Genomic DNA, 16,763 nt, shown 5'->3' on the forward strand with positions numbered 1-16,763 from the left:
AAATTCTTTATCAATTACTAATCTTCCATTATAACAAGAAACAATACCTCCAATCCATTTTCTCCACCAAAAAGGCACATATGAGGAAACCAGTGCGATTGAAACCATGGGTACAATGAACACCTAGAAAATAAAGTAGCTTTGGTTTAAAACTAAAATATCACTTCAAAAGCCACATTTGACTTTAAAATTCCAACCTGTAAGCAAAACATTTTAATGACTTTATAAAATAACTACATTTTTAAAAACTTGGCCCTCTCTTACAGCTTAGTAACTCATCAGTTCAAGTTCTTAGAATCTAATTTATCTCATTAGCAAGAAGTTTAGTATATACTGGTTACAAATCACCTCTAAAGTCTAAAGATTTCTTTTAAAAACTAAAGGATTCCAAGCACTTTAAGGACGCCTGGATGGCTGAGTCAGTTAAGCGTTTGCCCTCAGCTCAGGCTATGATCCCAAGGTCCTGGGATAGAGCCCCATATCGGGCTCCCTGCTTGCGGGGAATCTGCTTCTCCCTCTCCCTTTGTGCCCACTCTCTCGCTCTCTCTCTCTCAAATGAAAAATAAATCTTCAAAGAAAAAAAAAAAGAATCCAAGCACTTTAAATAAGAAAGTGTTTTGGGGCGCCTGGGTGGCTCAGTGGGTTAAAGCCTCTGCCTTCGGCTCAGGTTGTGATCCCGGGGTCCTGGGATCGAGCCCCGCATCGGGCTCTCTGCTCACCAGGGAGCCTGCTTCCCTTCTTCTCTCTCTGCCTGCCTCTCTGCCTATTTGTGATATCTGTCTGTCAAATAAATAAATAAAATATTTTTTTAAAAAAGTGTTTTTATCAAACACACATACACACAACACTTGACTGGGTCTAAAATAATTGATGGATATATAGCACCATAAAAATAAAACTACTTTGACGTTCTCTTAGAAACGGACAATGTCTTTACGTTATTTTATAATATTTAAAACAAACCTTCAGGGAGCAGCTGGATGGCTCAGTCAGTTGGACTGTTGGTTTCGGCTCAGGTCATGATCTCATGGTCCTGAGATCAAGCTCCACATCCAGCCTTGTGCTATGTGTGGAGGTTGCCTAAGACTTTCTTTCCCTCTCCCTCAGCCCCTCCTTGCCACTCTCTCTCCCTTAAATAACTCTTTAAAAAGGTAAAATAAACTTGCAGAAGAAAAACCTGAGAAAAATAATTTTTTCTTAAACCTTTTTTCAGTACATATTCAAATGCTGTCCTACCTCTATATTCTGAAAAGCTGCAAATGAGCTTCATAAATTCCAAAAATGACTGCATTTTTAAATCATTTTAACTACTTTGAAGAAGTAATTAAAATAGTTTGGTTGACATTATTAACATGACATTACTTAAGTCACTCTCCTACAAACATCGAAAATGAAGCTTTTCCTATTATCTCTGTTTAATGAAAAGATATCTCGACATTTAAGACCATATCTTAACAAACTACTCTACTCTTTGTATATAAAGCATCCTAATAAAGGGCAACCAAAAATCAAATATATAAATAAACTAAAAGAATTACAAAACTTCTAGAAGACAATATGGAAGAAAATCTTTGCAACTTTAGTGTAGGAAAAGACTTCTCAGATAAAACATGAAATAAAAGGAAATATTGATAAATAATGCTACTTCAAATAGGTAAATGTCTACTCTTTGAAAGATGTCATTGAGAAAATAAAAACACCAGGGGACACCTGGGTGGCTCAGTCGCTAAGTGTCCTGACTCTTAATTTTGGCTCAGAGCATGATCTCAGGGTCCTGAAATCGAGCCCCACATCGGATTGCATGCTAGGTGTGGAGCCTGGTTAAGAGTCTCTCTCTCCCTCTTCTCCTCCCCTAGCTCTCTCTTCCTCTAAAAAGAAAAAAAAAAGGAAGAAAAAAAATTGCCACAAAATATATTTTCATTACATATATCTAATACAGAACTTCTATCCAGAATATATAAGTAAATCTTACAACTCAGTAATAAAACAAACACCTAATATTTTTTTAAAACTGGGCAAAAGATTTCAAGACACTTTACAAAAGAATGTGTGTTGGGGCGCCTGGGTGGCTCAGTGGGTTAAGCCTCTGCCTTCGGCTCAGGTCATGATCCCAGTGTCCTGGGATCGAGCCCCGCATCGGGCTCTCTGCTCCACAGGGAGCCTGCCTCCACCTCTCTCTCTCTGCCTGCCTCTCTGCCTACTTGTGATCTCTGTCTGTCAAATAAATAAATAAAATCTTTAAAAAAAAAAAAAAAGAATGTGTGTAAATGATCAAGAAGTACATGAAAAGACAGTCAATATCATTATCATTAAGATGAAAATGAAAATCACAATGCAATCCCCTACACACCAATTAAAATAGATAAAATCAAAAAGACTAACAATGTCATATGTAAGTGAGGATATAGAGGAATTGAAACCCTCATGCACTGCTGATAGAAATATAAAAAATACAATCACTTTAGAAAACACTTTGGCAATTTCTTAAAAAGTTAAACATACATCTACATCAAATGACCCAGACATTCTAATCCTAGTTATTTACTGAAGAAAAATAAAAATATATGTGCAAAGACATACATAAAGATTAATGTCCACAGCAACTTTATTTATAATGGCCAAAAAGTGCAGATACCCCAAATGTCAACCATCAGGTGAAGAGATAAATATGTAGTATATCCATTCCATAACTACTATTCAGCCATTAAAAATGAATGAATTACTAATAAATACAATGAGGATGATTTCAAAACCTGTGTGAAAGCAGAAAACAAAAAAACAGAAAGTCCATATATACAAATTTCTTTTACATAATGTCTATAATACGCAAAAATGTGTATGGAAACATGAAAGACCCTGAATAGCCAAAGCAGTCTTAGGAAAAATAACAGAACTGGAGGCATCATTCTTCCTGACTTCAAATTATACCACAAAACTGTAGTGATTAAAAACAGTATGGTACTGGTATAAAGACTGATGGAATAGAACAAGTAACCTAGAATTAAACTCCTGCATATACAGTCAACTAATATTCAATAAGGGAACCCAGAACACTGAATGGGGAAGGTCAGTCTCTTCAACAAATGATGTTCATGCAGAACAATAAACCTGGACCCCATCTTACACTATTCACAAAAATTAACTCAAAACAAATCAAAGACTTAAACATAAGACCCAATGCCATAAAACTCCAGAAAAAAATATAGGGGAAAAACTACTCAACACTGATCTTGCCAATGATTTTTTGGATATGACACCAAAAGAACAAACAACCAAAGCAAACATCAACAAATGAAACTACATCAAACTTAAAAGCTTCTGCCCAGGGCGCCTGGGTGGCTCAGTGGGTTAAGCCACTGCCTTCGGCTCAGGTCATGATCTCAGGGTCCTGGGATCGAGTCCCGCATCGGGCTCTCTGCTCAGCAGGGAGCCTGCTTCCCTCTCTCTCTCTGCCTGCCTCTCCGTCTACTTGTGATCTCTCTCTGTCAAATAAATAAATAAAATCTTTAAAAAAAAAAAAAAAAAGCTTCTGCCCAAATAAATAAATAAATAAAATGAAATGAAATGGCAATCTACAGAATGGGAAAGAAATTGTGCAAACCGTACATTATATCAGAGACTAATATCCAAAGTATATAAGGAACTCATACAACTCAATGTTAACAAAAAAAAAAAGCCAATTTAAAAATGGCCATAGGATCTCAAAAGACATTTTTCTAAAGACATCAAAATGGCCAATGGGTATATTAAAAGATACTTAACATCACTAATCATCAGGGAAATATAAATCCAAACCACAATGAGATATCACATCACACCTGTTAAAATGGTTATCACCAAGGCAACAAGAGGTAAGTACTGGCATGGATGTGATGAAAGGGGAACTCTCCTACACTGCTGGTGGGAATGTAAATTGGTTCAACCACTATGGAAAACAAAAAATTCCTCAAAAAATTAAAAATACATCTACCATATGATCTAGAAATTCCACTATATGCACCCAAAGGAAATGAAAATAGAATATTGAGATATATGCATTTCCATGTTTATTGCAGCATTGCTGACAATAGCCAAGATATGGAAACAACCTAAGCACCCATCAATGGATGAAGGAATATGTAAGGGGGGGGGGTGCATGTAATAGAACGTTAGTCAGGAGAAAGAACATTCTGCCATTTACAACAACACAGATGAACCTTGACATATTATGCTAAATAAGGGAGATAAGTCAGACAGCGAAAGACAAGTACAGTATGATATTACTTATATGTGAAAATAAAAAAAGCCAGACTCATAAAGTCAGAAGAGTAAAACAGCAGTTACCAGGAAATGGGGGCGGGAAGGAGGTATAGGACAGAGTTATTTAAATGTAAACAAATTTAAATTAATTAACTAAAACAAATTTGCAATGAGTAGTAAGAGCTAGAGATTTAATGCACAGCATAGTGAATATAAACAACAATATTGAATTATGCTCATCAAACCTGAGAAGAAACATCTTAATTATTCCCACCACTAAAAAAAAAATTATGTAACATGATAGAGGTGCTAATTATTGCTACAATGGCAACCGTATTACAATGTATAAATATATCAAATTAACATGTTGTATACCTTAAATTTCCACAATGTCATATGTCAAATATATTTCAATTAAAACAATTTCTAAAAAATCCAAATTAATCTATAGTGACAGAAGGTAGGAAGTGATTGCCTAATCTGTAACTAAGGGTTGAAGAGAGGCTGAACACAAAGGGGCATAAGATGCAAATGCTCTGAACCTTGGTTGTAGTTTCATGGGTATCTACATCATTAAATTGTACATTATAAATGAATGCAGCTCAATAATGATGACTGTTTTTAAATCCAGTTAATAAAGTGAGGGGCACCTGGGTGGTTCAGTCAGTTAAGCATCTGCCTTCGGCTCAGGTCATAAACTTGGGGTCCTGGGATGGAGCCCCATGTCAGGCTCTCTGCTCAGTGGGAAGTCTGCTTCTACCTCTCCCTTTGCCTCTCTCCCTGCTCATGCTCTCTCTCATATAAATAAATAAAATAAATTCTTAAAAAAAAAAAAAAAACCTAGAAGTTAAAGTGAGATGCTGATGTAAGTCTGCAATAGGCATTAAAAACATATTCCAAAACACTTGTTTTTAACAACTGACTTTATCAAAGATGTAACTTTGATACATTTTTATTTTTTGATACATTTTTAAAGGTATACAAATAAAAGTATCATTTTCATGTCATTTCTGTAACACGGTAAGATTTCTTTCCAAAAAAGGTTTTTGCTACTTAAAAAAAAAAATTTGAAAACCAGTATCATAGAGTTATCATCAACTACACCAAATCACCTATTTTCTACATTCATACTAAATAATCATTAATATTTAGAATAAAAACCTTAGTCAATGAACAACACCCAATTAACAAGGACATAAAGGAACTACAGACAGGAGCAATCTGTGCAAACAAAAATATGCATGAATCAAAACACCACATATGGCAAAACTATAAATGAATCAGAATGGCTATAACATGGAGTATAATAAAAAAGTAATACCAAATGCAGTTGGGAGGCAGTGAGAAGGACAATATCCTGAAGAAAACTGTGTACCATACTAAAGACAGTATACGGGCAATGGAGAGATATTAAAATTTTTTAAGCATGGCAATAAAATTATGTTTTTTTAAAAAACATTCCAGGGGCACGTGGCTGGCTCAGTCAAAAGAGCATGCAACTCTTGATCTCAAGGTTGTGGGTTCGAGCCCCACGCTGGGTGTAGAGATTACTTACATACATACATACATACTAAACAAATGTTTAAAGAATAAATAAATAAATAACCCACTCCAATGGCTGTTCAACTGAAGACAGAGAAGAAGCAACAACGAAGGCAAGAAAAACAGTAAGGAAGCCATTCCAGTAATTTAGATGTGAGATAAGGGTCTGAGTGTCAAGGGTCATAATGTTAGCGATAATGAGGGGAGGCAGACTAAAGAGACATTTAAGGCAGAATCTCCAAAATGAGGGGTGAATGACCAGCAACATAGAGAGAAAAGACGTACAAGAAGTCTCTGGTTTCTGATGTGGTTAAGTGGGCAGTGGCAACATTTACTAGCTCAGGAAGTACAGGAGTTACATCAGTCTTATAGGCGTGGTAATGAGTACAGTTGGTGATGATGAGTTTAAGGTTCTTCTGGGACTTCAAAGTATTTGGGGGAAAAATAGCAAAGAGCTTCACAGAGAGGTGGAGAGCTGGCTAGAGCTGCAAATTAAAGAATAATCAACATATACTGAACTAGGAAAGAGGGCTGTGGTACAGATAAGATCACTAAGAATGGGTATGTGAAAATTAATAATGAAATCTGAAGAAAACCAACCTTTCAAGAGTAAGTAAGGGAGAAAAACTTATTTATAAAAAAGACTAAGAATAAAAGCCATGGGGTCAAGAAAACAAAGAGAACATGGAGTCACATACAACAACAACAAAAAAAAAGTTTCAAGACATGACTGTTCAACTGTTTAAATGTCACAATTGAAGTGAAAGTCACTATTTGTATAAGAGTGCACAGGGAGGACGCCAGATTGCAATGTAGTGAATGGGAATAAGTGAATTCAAGTATCCATCTTTCAAAAAATCAGCTGGGAAGCGGAAGGGGAAATATAAAACAAGAAGAAAGGTGTGGGATTTGGGGGGGGTTATCATTTAATATAAGAGGCTTAGATATGTTTCCTATGTTTACAGTCTGAGAAGAAGCTGGTTAAGTCACAGAGGTTGACAATAATTGATAACAAGGATACAACTGAAATAAGTTTCTAAAGAGATAAAAACAGCTCAACCTTGAACAGGAAAAATACCCCTTAGAAATAAACGACTGTCATCATGAAACTATAAATTCCATTATCCCCATTGCTTCTTAAGGAAAGGGGCCTCAAAAATTACAAAGTTACCTACAAACAGGCATTTTTTCACAACATGAATCTAAACCAAACATGTAAATTTTCCTTCTGCTTTATATTTCAGACCAATTTAAGCAACAAATATTCTAAGGTAAAAATGTTTCTCACCTAAACCACTACTGTTTTTCATTCTAACTTTTACTCTAGCAAGATATTTTTATGAATAGAAAAATGTAAGAATAATTGCTAATTAAGTGATGAAGTCATGTGATGAAATATAAATTAAGAAAGTACCACAGCTCTTTTAATATTCCTTGTTATACAAATACATAAAGTTTTAGTCTTATTATACTTTAAACCACTAATAGATGACTAGAGTTTTAAAGTAAGATATAGCAAATCTCTGCAGAAAAATTTGGAAGATCATGTATTTGTTGTTAAAAAAAAAATCCATGAACTACAAGTTTAGTATAACAGGTCTTCAATATTTTAAAAAAAAAAAAAAAAGAACATTTTTCAGTTTTCCTCAGTTCATTATGAGAATGGGTCCACCTAGTGGCAAGTAAAGCAGAGTTTATATCTAAAGATTAGCTCACTATTAACTATTTTTTTTCTCACTATTAACTATTTTAAGTCAACTTCTTATTCAAATTTGAAAATTTATCTAGAAAAATTCATTTTCTAGGTAAGCTAATACAATAAATTTATATAGCATGTCAAAAAATATTTTTTAAAGATTTTATTTATTTATTTGAGAGAGAGAGAGAGAGAGAGAGACAGCGAGAGAGGGAACACAAGAAATGGGGGTGAGAGAGGGAAAAGCCAGCTCCCCACTAAGCAGGGAGGCCCATGCGGGGCTCAATCCCAGGACCCTGAGATCATGACCTGAGCCAAAGGCAGACACTCAACAACTAAGCCACTCAGCTGCCCTCAACATGTCAAAAAGTATTAACACTAATATACATATTAACACCAATATATATATATATATTAAAGGAAAACCACAGTTCTTTAAAAATCAAATCAAATGAAGCAACAGGGGTGGGCACCTGGTTGGCTTAGTATGTAGGGCAGGCAACTCTTGATCTTGGGGTTGTAAGTTCAAGCCCCATATTGGCTGTAGAGACTACTTAAAAATAAAATCTTTCCAAAAAAAAAAAAAGAGAAAGAGAAGAAACAATCTCCCAGCAAAGGAGAGAAAGATGAGCTATAACAATAGAAACATACATCCTGGATATATAAATAGAAACTAGGAAGAGGTGATTTATAAAAGCTTAGTTGAAGCAAGTCAATAGTACTGAGGTTGAAACACCCTGGACTAAAGGAACAAAAATAAGAACAGAAAAAGGAAACTAACTATTATTAAGAACTTATTATATGCCAAGTTATCTTAAATATTTTTATTAAACCAAAAAAAATTTTACCAAAATAACATATGCTACTCATGAAAATACATAGTCACAAATCAGTTACAATATTTATAATTGGAAACACACAAATTAACTAGAGGCATCAGTTATATATCTATTATATAGTCTATCATTTACCAAGAAATCAGCTGTTTCTCTTTTAACATAGATTTTTTTTTAACTTCTCCAGTCCAGAAAATTCTGTTTTTAAAGATTTTATTTATTTATTTTTATTATTTTTACATTTATTTATATTTATATTTATTATTTTATATTTATTTATTTATTATTATTATGTTTATTTGTTTATTTATTTACTTTTATTTTATTTATTTATTTGACAGAAATCACAAGTAGGCAGAGAGAGAGGGGGAAGCAGGCTCCCCGCTGAGCAGAGAGCCCAATGCGGGGCTTGATCCCAGGACCCTGAGACCATGACCTGAGCCGAAGGCAGAGTGTTAACCCACTCAGCCACCCAGCCGCCCCCACAAAATACTTATTCTCAAGACAGTTACTTTGGCACATGAAAACAAATGCACGATAGTTCCATAATCTCTTACTTGTAATTATAATTTTTTAATGCTCTAAAAAGATTAAGGTTCTTGGTAAATAATTTGAGGACAAAACCTGACCTGAACTAATGTGGCATTTATTTATAGTCTATTTTTCCCACTTAGTATAAATGAATATTCATATTTTTAACTGCAGAAATGCTAATGTGTTTAATTATGGAATGGTCTCTAACACCTAGGTTATCTCTAAATATTATTTTCTAAATAGAAACCACTAAAAGGAACCAATGTCCTTAGAGAAATAACTGATTCCCAGGTCTGGAAAACATCATCTGCCAGAAAACAAGGAAACCATCAAAGACTAATGGGAGATATCAAACCAACTTGAAGGGACTCCCATTGCTCCCACTGCTCCAAATTGGAGCAATTTGGATATTAAGAATAAATGTTGACTGCAACTGACTTAAATACATCAACTATATAAAAATAACTCCAACAATACAACTGGACAATTTATAACAAGGGTCAACTTCTTTTCCTAAACCTGGGAATGTTAATCTTTCTAGTATATGTGCTGCCGAAGCGAGCACAATGTTAATCTTTCTAAAATCATGACATCTGTTCCTGAATGTTAAGACTTATTGCCCTCCTCTGAATTCTTCAAATACATTTAGCATCTACCCCTACAATGATTTCTCTCAAATGAGAAAACAGCTGTCACTCAAATAAAGGCCACAATGCTAGTTTAGGCTGCATATATTTTGGCTGCACACCTAAATATATGCATATATGCGTGTACTTGTTACATATATTGTTACATATATTGTTGTGAATGTATAAATACATACACACAGACACATCACAATACTGTATGGCATATATTCCTTTGTTATTGTTCTTCTGTTAAATATAGTTGCATACTCTATAAATGACCTGCTTTATCAGATATGTAAACTGTTCCCGGTTTTTATTACAAGTGAAGCTGTGCTGAAATTCCTTCCACATAAATCTTTATGTCCATCTCTACTTCCTTAAAATGAATTCTTAGATGTAGTCTTCATAAGTCAAAGTATATAAACACTTATGAAGACCTTGAAAAATATCACCATATTGTCCCTCCAGAGAAGTAGTACCAATTAACACTCTAATTAACAATGTATGAGTGCACCCAATGTATCCAATCCTTGAAATTATAATTCTTTAAATCTTTCCAATTTGAAGGGGGAAATAACAACTATATTTTAACTGCATCTCTAATTAACAAATGAAAAATTGTTTTCACGTTTCTTGGTTATTTATATTTTACTTTTTATACATTTCTTATATATTTTTTAAAAGTCGCATTTTCATTGTATTTCATATTTTGCCAGTTGGATTATAAAATCTCTTTGTACATATATTTTTTATGATTTTATTTATTGATAGATTTAAGAGAGAGAAAAAGGGAGCAAGCAGGGGGAGGGAGAGAGACAAGTAGACTCCTTGCTGAGTGCTGAACCAGACGCAGGGCTCGATCTCACAGCCCCAAGATTATGACCTGAGCCGAAATTAAGAGACGCTAACCAACTGAGCCACCCAGGTGCCCCTCTTTGTATATATATTTAATCTGTCATATGCTTCAAATATTTGTCCAAATATCAAATAATCCTTTTGCTCTGTTTGTTATGTTTTATAGTACAGAAATTCTTTTACATTTTCATGAGTTAATCTAGACACCAAGGAAGCAACAACTTAGAGATCTGAACTTTGAAGTCAGAAACTGGATTGAAAACCTAGCTTAAATAGTTATTAGATGTGTGACCATGGGCAAACTAATTTCTCTGAGACTTAGTTTTCTTATCTGTAGAAGGGGGATAACACCCCATACTATACAGTTGTTATGAGGATTATATTCATTCATTTCTTCATTCATCGTTTCCCATCATGTCTCCCAGGCAAAGAAAAAGCACTCATTAATAGCAGCAGGAACAATTATCACTGATAGAGAACACATTTTAATTTTTGATAGCAGCTCTCAAATTTAAGTGTGCGTAAAAAGTCAACTAAGATCCTTGTTTAAAAAAGAAAAAAAAAATACTGGATTTCTAGGCTTCAACCCCAGAGTTTTTGATTATATAGGTCCAGGATGAGGCCCTAAAACAAACATTTCTAATAAGCATCCTCAGGTCATTCTGATGCAAGCAGTCCAGGATACTCTTAAAGAAATATTTATGGATTCCGCCTTTGGTAATGTAACTGAAATATCCTAGCTCACTCCAGAATTAAATAAATACTGAATAAATAAATAAATACAGAATTAAATAAATACCTATATTTTCTCCTATATGCTTATGGGTCCTTTTAAAAATATTTAATCCATCTAAAATACATGTTATTAAAGAGGGGGCTAATGTTTATTAAATAATCAGACCTTTCTGCTATGATTTGGAAAAAATCTCCTCTATCACCAGAAAACTACTGTTGTTTCCATTACTATACTCTATGCTTTAATAACTGGTAAGGACAATCCCCTCATTATTTCTGGTTTTCAAAACTTTCTTACTGATAATATCACCTGTTTCATTTGCCAATTTTTTTCTGTGTTCAATATATGTTGAAGTATGTGGAGGCAGTAAATTTTACAAATAAAATAAATTAACTTCATAATAACTCTTCCAAAGTCTCACTGGGATTTTGCTTAGAATTACACTAAAAATTGAAATTAATTTGGGAATAAATATCTCCCCTTTCTTCAAATCTTTCAATATCCAAATACATTTTCTTCAAAAAGACCTCCTATACTTCTTAATAAACTTTATTCCTTGGTATCTTGTACTTCTGTTACAGAAAAGAAAAGTGGCTTAGAGTGTGAACTTACAAATAAGATTGCTTAGGATAGGATCTAAACTCTAACCATTACAAGCTGTGTGAATGACGTTGAGCAAGTCACTTAATCTTTCCAAGCTTCAGTTTCTCATCATAAAACGGGGGCAGCAATAAAGTCTACGTAAGAGGATTGTTTTAAGAATGAAATGAGATAAAAAAATTTTTAAAAAAAAGAAAGAAATGAGATAATGAATGTAAAATGGTTTACAGAGTGACTAGTACAGAGGAAATGCTCCATAAATGTTAACCAGTATCATCATTAAGATTAATAAGACCAGGGCGCCTGGGTGGCTCAGTGGGTTAAGCCCCTGCCTTCGGCTCAGGTCATGATCTCGGGGTCCTGGGATCGAGCCCCACGTTGGGCTCTCTCCTCAGCAGGGAGCCTGCTTCCCCTCCTCTCTCTCTGCCTGCCTTTCTGCCTACTTGTGATCTCTGTCTGTCAAATAAATAAATAAAAAATCTTTAAAAAAATAGATTAATAAGACCATCCTCTTACTTCCTATTTACTGTTTATTTACAAGAAAGGTGCTGATGTTTTCTTTTTTATCTTTGTTCAAATATATCCCCTGAATTTTCTTACTATACCTTATAGTTTTCCAGTTAATTCTCTGAATATGGAAAATATTAACTGATTAAAACTTAAAGAAGAAATCACAAAAGAAAAAACTATTCAATAAGCTATGCTAAAACAAATGGTTGGTTATACAGAAAACATTTGAATTAGGTCCTCAATTCAAACCATATGGCAATATAAATATCAGAAAGAACAAAGAATCAAAGCTAAAATTCAAACCTTAAAAATTCTAGACCAGTCCTAGTAGCACTGTTTATAATAGAAAAAACAAATGGAAAACAAGCGAAATGTCATCTTAAGTAACTGTCAGGTTTTTTTATTTTACCTATTTAGTATAATTTATTGTTTATTGCCTGCCTTCCTCCCACATCCCCTTCCCCCTACTTCTAGTCCACACTAAAATATAAGCTCCAGGAGAGTAGAGATTTTTTTTCTGTTTTCTCCACGATGTGTTCCAAGAGCCTGCACCTTGCAAGGAGTAGCAATTAATAAATATCTCCTGAAACAGTTGTCCATCAACAGGAGAATGGATAAACTAGAGGGTATTCGTGATGGAATAGCAAAAATATATATATATTTATATATAGCAAAAAATGAACCACAGTTACATACATCATCATGGGTCACTCTCAGAAATATAATACTGAGTGAAAATAGTTTTACAATACGTATGATATAAAATGCAAAATTATAAAAAAATATATATATATGAAGTGTTTAAGATAAAGCTTCCCAGTGGTATACGTGAAGAGGGGCAATTAGGGCTTTATCTTGAAAAATATAAAAATTACAAAAATACATTTCATTGTTCACAAAAGTTATGTCTATTACTCTAATTACTTTAATCACTTTTCTTAGTGATTACTTTAAAAAGGAAAAAAAAAAAAACAAACTTCGTATCACCTCACTTGCTAAAAAGAAAATGGAAACCCAAACACAAAATGAAATATTTAAACAGTGGTAAAGTAAAGCCAGACATACCTATAAGTTCAGGTGGGTTTCTTTCATTAAACCGCTCACAGAGACGAATGAATGTCTCAGTATTCTCAGTTGTAGGGCACTCGCCGTGTCTAGTAATATGGAAACATTTTTTTTTTTTTAAGAAGAAATTGCAAATTTCAGCAAAAGGTTTCAATATTAAAGAATCTTAATACATGACTTACCCTTTACATTGAAGTTTTATATATTTGATTCCTTCTTTTTCTATGTCATTTCTGTCATAGAACCTCGAAGTATTTGTCAAATCCACTAACAAGCCCATTTTAACCTTAAAAAAAAAGAGAGAGAAGAAAAAGAGAAAAAAGCAGATTTACTAGTAACTGAATTTGTTCCAAAACAAACTGATTAAATGGCAATACTCCAGTTCATCCATCTACATTGAGGGAGATTTTATGTTCACTCTACTAATGAACTACTGATAACAAAATCATCACTTACTCAAGTCTTATTCAAGGTACTAGAACTTAGAAGGCACTAAATGCAATAAATTAAACCTCAAACCGGTTAGAGAACTAGAACATAAGCAAAATGCAGTCCACTTCAACATCACAGAAGTCTACTTAAAAATGCAGACATGGATGCAGTTTTCTAAGTCTTCCCCCCCAACCTATAATTCATTAGACAAGAGGATACAGCAAGGATAGCATGTATGTGAAATACACCCCAACCCCCAAGCACACATCAACCCAGCATTCCAAGCAACTATCACTATACCACATGCTAGGCAGTAAAATTCTAACGTGTATTATATAAGGCAAAAAGTATGTACAGTCAAATTTTCTTATAAATCCCTTAAATCATCAGTAAAAAACAGTACACAAGGCCATAACTGTGCATCTCATTGAAGATTTAATCCCATCTGCCAGCCAGTTTTTCTTCCTGCATTGGAACAAAAATCATTATTTCTTCTGTTGAGCATTAACTAATGTAGTTGGCTTGTGATCAGGGACTGAGTGGCTTAAAAAATCCTTAACAACTAGAATCACATTCAGACTAATAAGAGAGTCTCACTAAGATACGCACACTGGAACTGAGCCACGTAAAAGAACAGTTAACTCACACATCCTCTGCCCCAGTCTGAAGCACATATTCTCTGGGAAGAATGACAAGGGAAACAATCAGCACTTTTAAAATTGTTATTTGTCTCTCTTTTATTATCACTTTTACTGAGTACCTAGTGTTGGATGTAACTGAAGGAGACTGGGTTATATAATGATTTGACTCCACTGTTGGTGGGGGGGAAATGGCAAAGATATTTATATTTCACGCACAACAAAACTGACAAAACTAACAAAATTGTTTGCTTCCAAAATATTAACTAGCTACCACATGTGTTCCACTAATTTCTCCAGATTCCTTAGTTTAAGTGCGGATGAGAGCTAGGTCTACGCATCACGTGAGCTCTTACAGGAAATGTATTTCTTAATGCATTTTCTACAATCTGCCACCCCTGGGCCTACTTCTCTTCCCACACAGCTTCTGCAGTGATCTTAATTCCTTCAGAGGACATGTATTGTCAAACACAGAGTTAGATCTCATTAATACAGCTTCTCAGAGAGTTAGAATTAGAACCCATGTTGTTTGTTTTATCTGGATCCAAAATAAGATATGGATCAAAAGTGGAGATGGACAAGAAAATACGAGTTTTCTAAATACATAGAAACACTTTAGCCAAGGAAATGGAGAAACTGTACTGTATGACTTAACTGCCTGGAGCCCTATATATAAGTATGTATGTATGTGCTTGTGTGTTGTGTGCCTGTATGGATAATGTGTTTGTGTGTGTATGTATCTGCATACACATATACACATACATATACTACATATACATATTTATTTTTCATAATAGTCCAACCCATGAAGTAAGGATAATAAGAGTATCTACTTCATGGAGTTATTGTGCGATTCAATAAAGGCACTGCTCTGTGCCAAGCACTATACTATAAGCTTTATATGCACTAATTTTATTTACAGATGAGGAAACTGAATCAGGAAGAGATTATGTAACTTGCCCACAGAGCTGTAAGTGGCAAACGAAATCAAAACCAGGATGTGGCTTCTAAGCCCAAACTCTTACCATACCAACCAGGAAATATTTAATGCTCTATAAATGTTAACTAAGACTTTCAAAGTCATTATTGATAATGAAAATAAAAGTTAAAAGTTTACAAAAAATATAAACAAAGACTCAAAAAACTATACCAAGAAAAGGGATGAGTAAATCTCAAATATCTCATATTTCAAATCTCATATATCAAAATATGGTTTTCAAGGTAAAGTAAATCTCAAATATCAAAATATGGTTTTCAAAATCTAAGTGACAATTTTTCTATCCCACAATAGAAACCCTTGCACGTAATGAGTAGCAATATTGGATGAATGTACTAAAACAGAAGAGTACAAACAGTAACAAGTTGAATTATGTCCCCTAAAAAAATATGTTCTAGTCCTAACTCCTAGTACCTGTGAAAGTGATATTATTGGGAAATAGGGCTATAGGGTCTTTATAAATATAATCAAGTTAAGATGAGATCACACTGGATTAGGGAGCCCTTAAAAAACAGAAATTTGGACAGACACACACAGGGAGATGTCAACAAGAGCGATGACCCACAGAGCTACAAGCCAAGGAATGCCAAGGATCACTGGCATTAACCAGAAGCTAGCAGAAAAGAGTAAATGGAAAAGATTCTCCCTCCAAGCCTCCAAAAGGAATCAAACTTTCCTGCACCTTGATTTAGAACTTCCAGTGTCCAGAACTGTGAGAGAATAAATGTCTGTTTTAAGTCACCCAGTTTGTGGTAATTTGTTACAAGAGCCCTAGGAAGCTAATTTAATCAGTATTATGTCAGAATAATATAAAAAATAATGAAGTTTCATTTAGGAAAATAGTTTGGCCCTTTCTTGTAAAATTAGGTATGCACACAGCCATCATACTCTAAATATTTATCCCAGAAACTGGAAACTATACATGAAATGTTCACATAACTATGTGCGCAATACCCCACAACTGCAAATAACTCAAACTGGTTAAAATGGTTATTTAAGCATTCAGTGGGAGAAGAGTTTAATAAACTCTGATACATCTAAACAAGTGAATAATATTCGACAAATAAAAAGAACAAACTTTTTGTTGAAACATACAACTTGGATGGACCTCAAGGGCATTATGCTTAGTGAAAAAAGCCAATCCCAAAAGGCCACATACTGTTTTAATCCATTTATATAACATTCTCAAAATGACAAAGCTACAGAGATGGAAAAGAGATTAGTAGGTGCCAGTGTACAGGAATGGGGGGTGGGTAGAATCTGACTATAAGGGGGTAGCATGAGAGAGAGTTCCTTTGTGGAGATGAAAAAGTTCTGTAACTAATACCACAAATCTATACATTGGATCAAACTGCAGAGAACTATACACACATACACACAAATGAATATAAAAACTGGTAAAAACTAAACAAGGTCTGTAATCAATTCAAAAGTACTGTACAAATGTCAATTTC

The 16,763-nt window shown here is 34.2% G+C and overlaps 1 protein-coding gene across 2 annotated transcripts in view; it reads right to left on the minus strand.

Moving 5' to 3' along the window:
* RNGTT (RNA guanylyltransferase and 5'-phosphatase) overlaps positions 1-16,763 on the minus strand; it is a 350,824-nt gene that overhangs the window by 323,276 nt on the left and 10,785 nt on the right. For both annotated transcript variants that reach the window (XM_047733713.1, XM_047733714.1), the window contains exons 3-5: positions 13,425-13,528; positions 13,243-13,331; positions 48-123 (exon numbers count right to left, since the gene is read on the minus strand). In XM_047733713.1, the coding sequence (XP_047589669.1) occupies positions 48-123; positions 13,243-13,331; positions 13,425-13,528 (269 nt within the window). The remainder of the gene's footprint in view (positions 1-47; positions 124-13,242; positions 13,332-13,424; positions 13,529-16,763) is intronic.

The sequence above is a fragment of the Lutra lutra genome, chromosome 6 (assembly GCF_902655055.1).
Source record: "Lutra lutra chromosome 6, mLutLut1.2, whole genome shotgun sequence".
In the NCBI taxonomy this organism is placed as follows: Eukaryota; Metazoa; Chordata; class Mammalia; order Carnivora; family Mustelidae; genus Lutra; species Lutra lutra.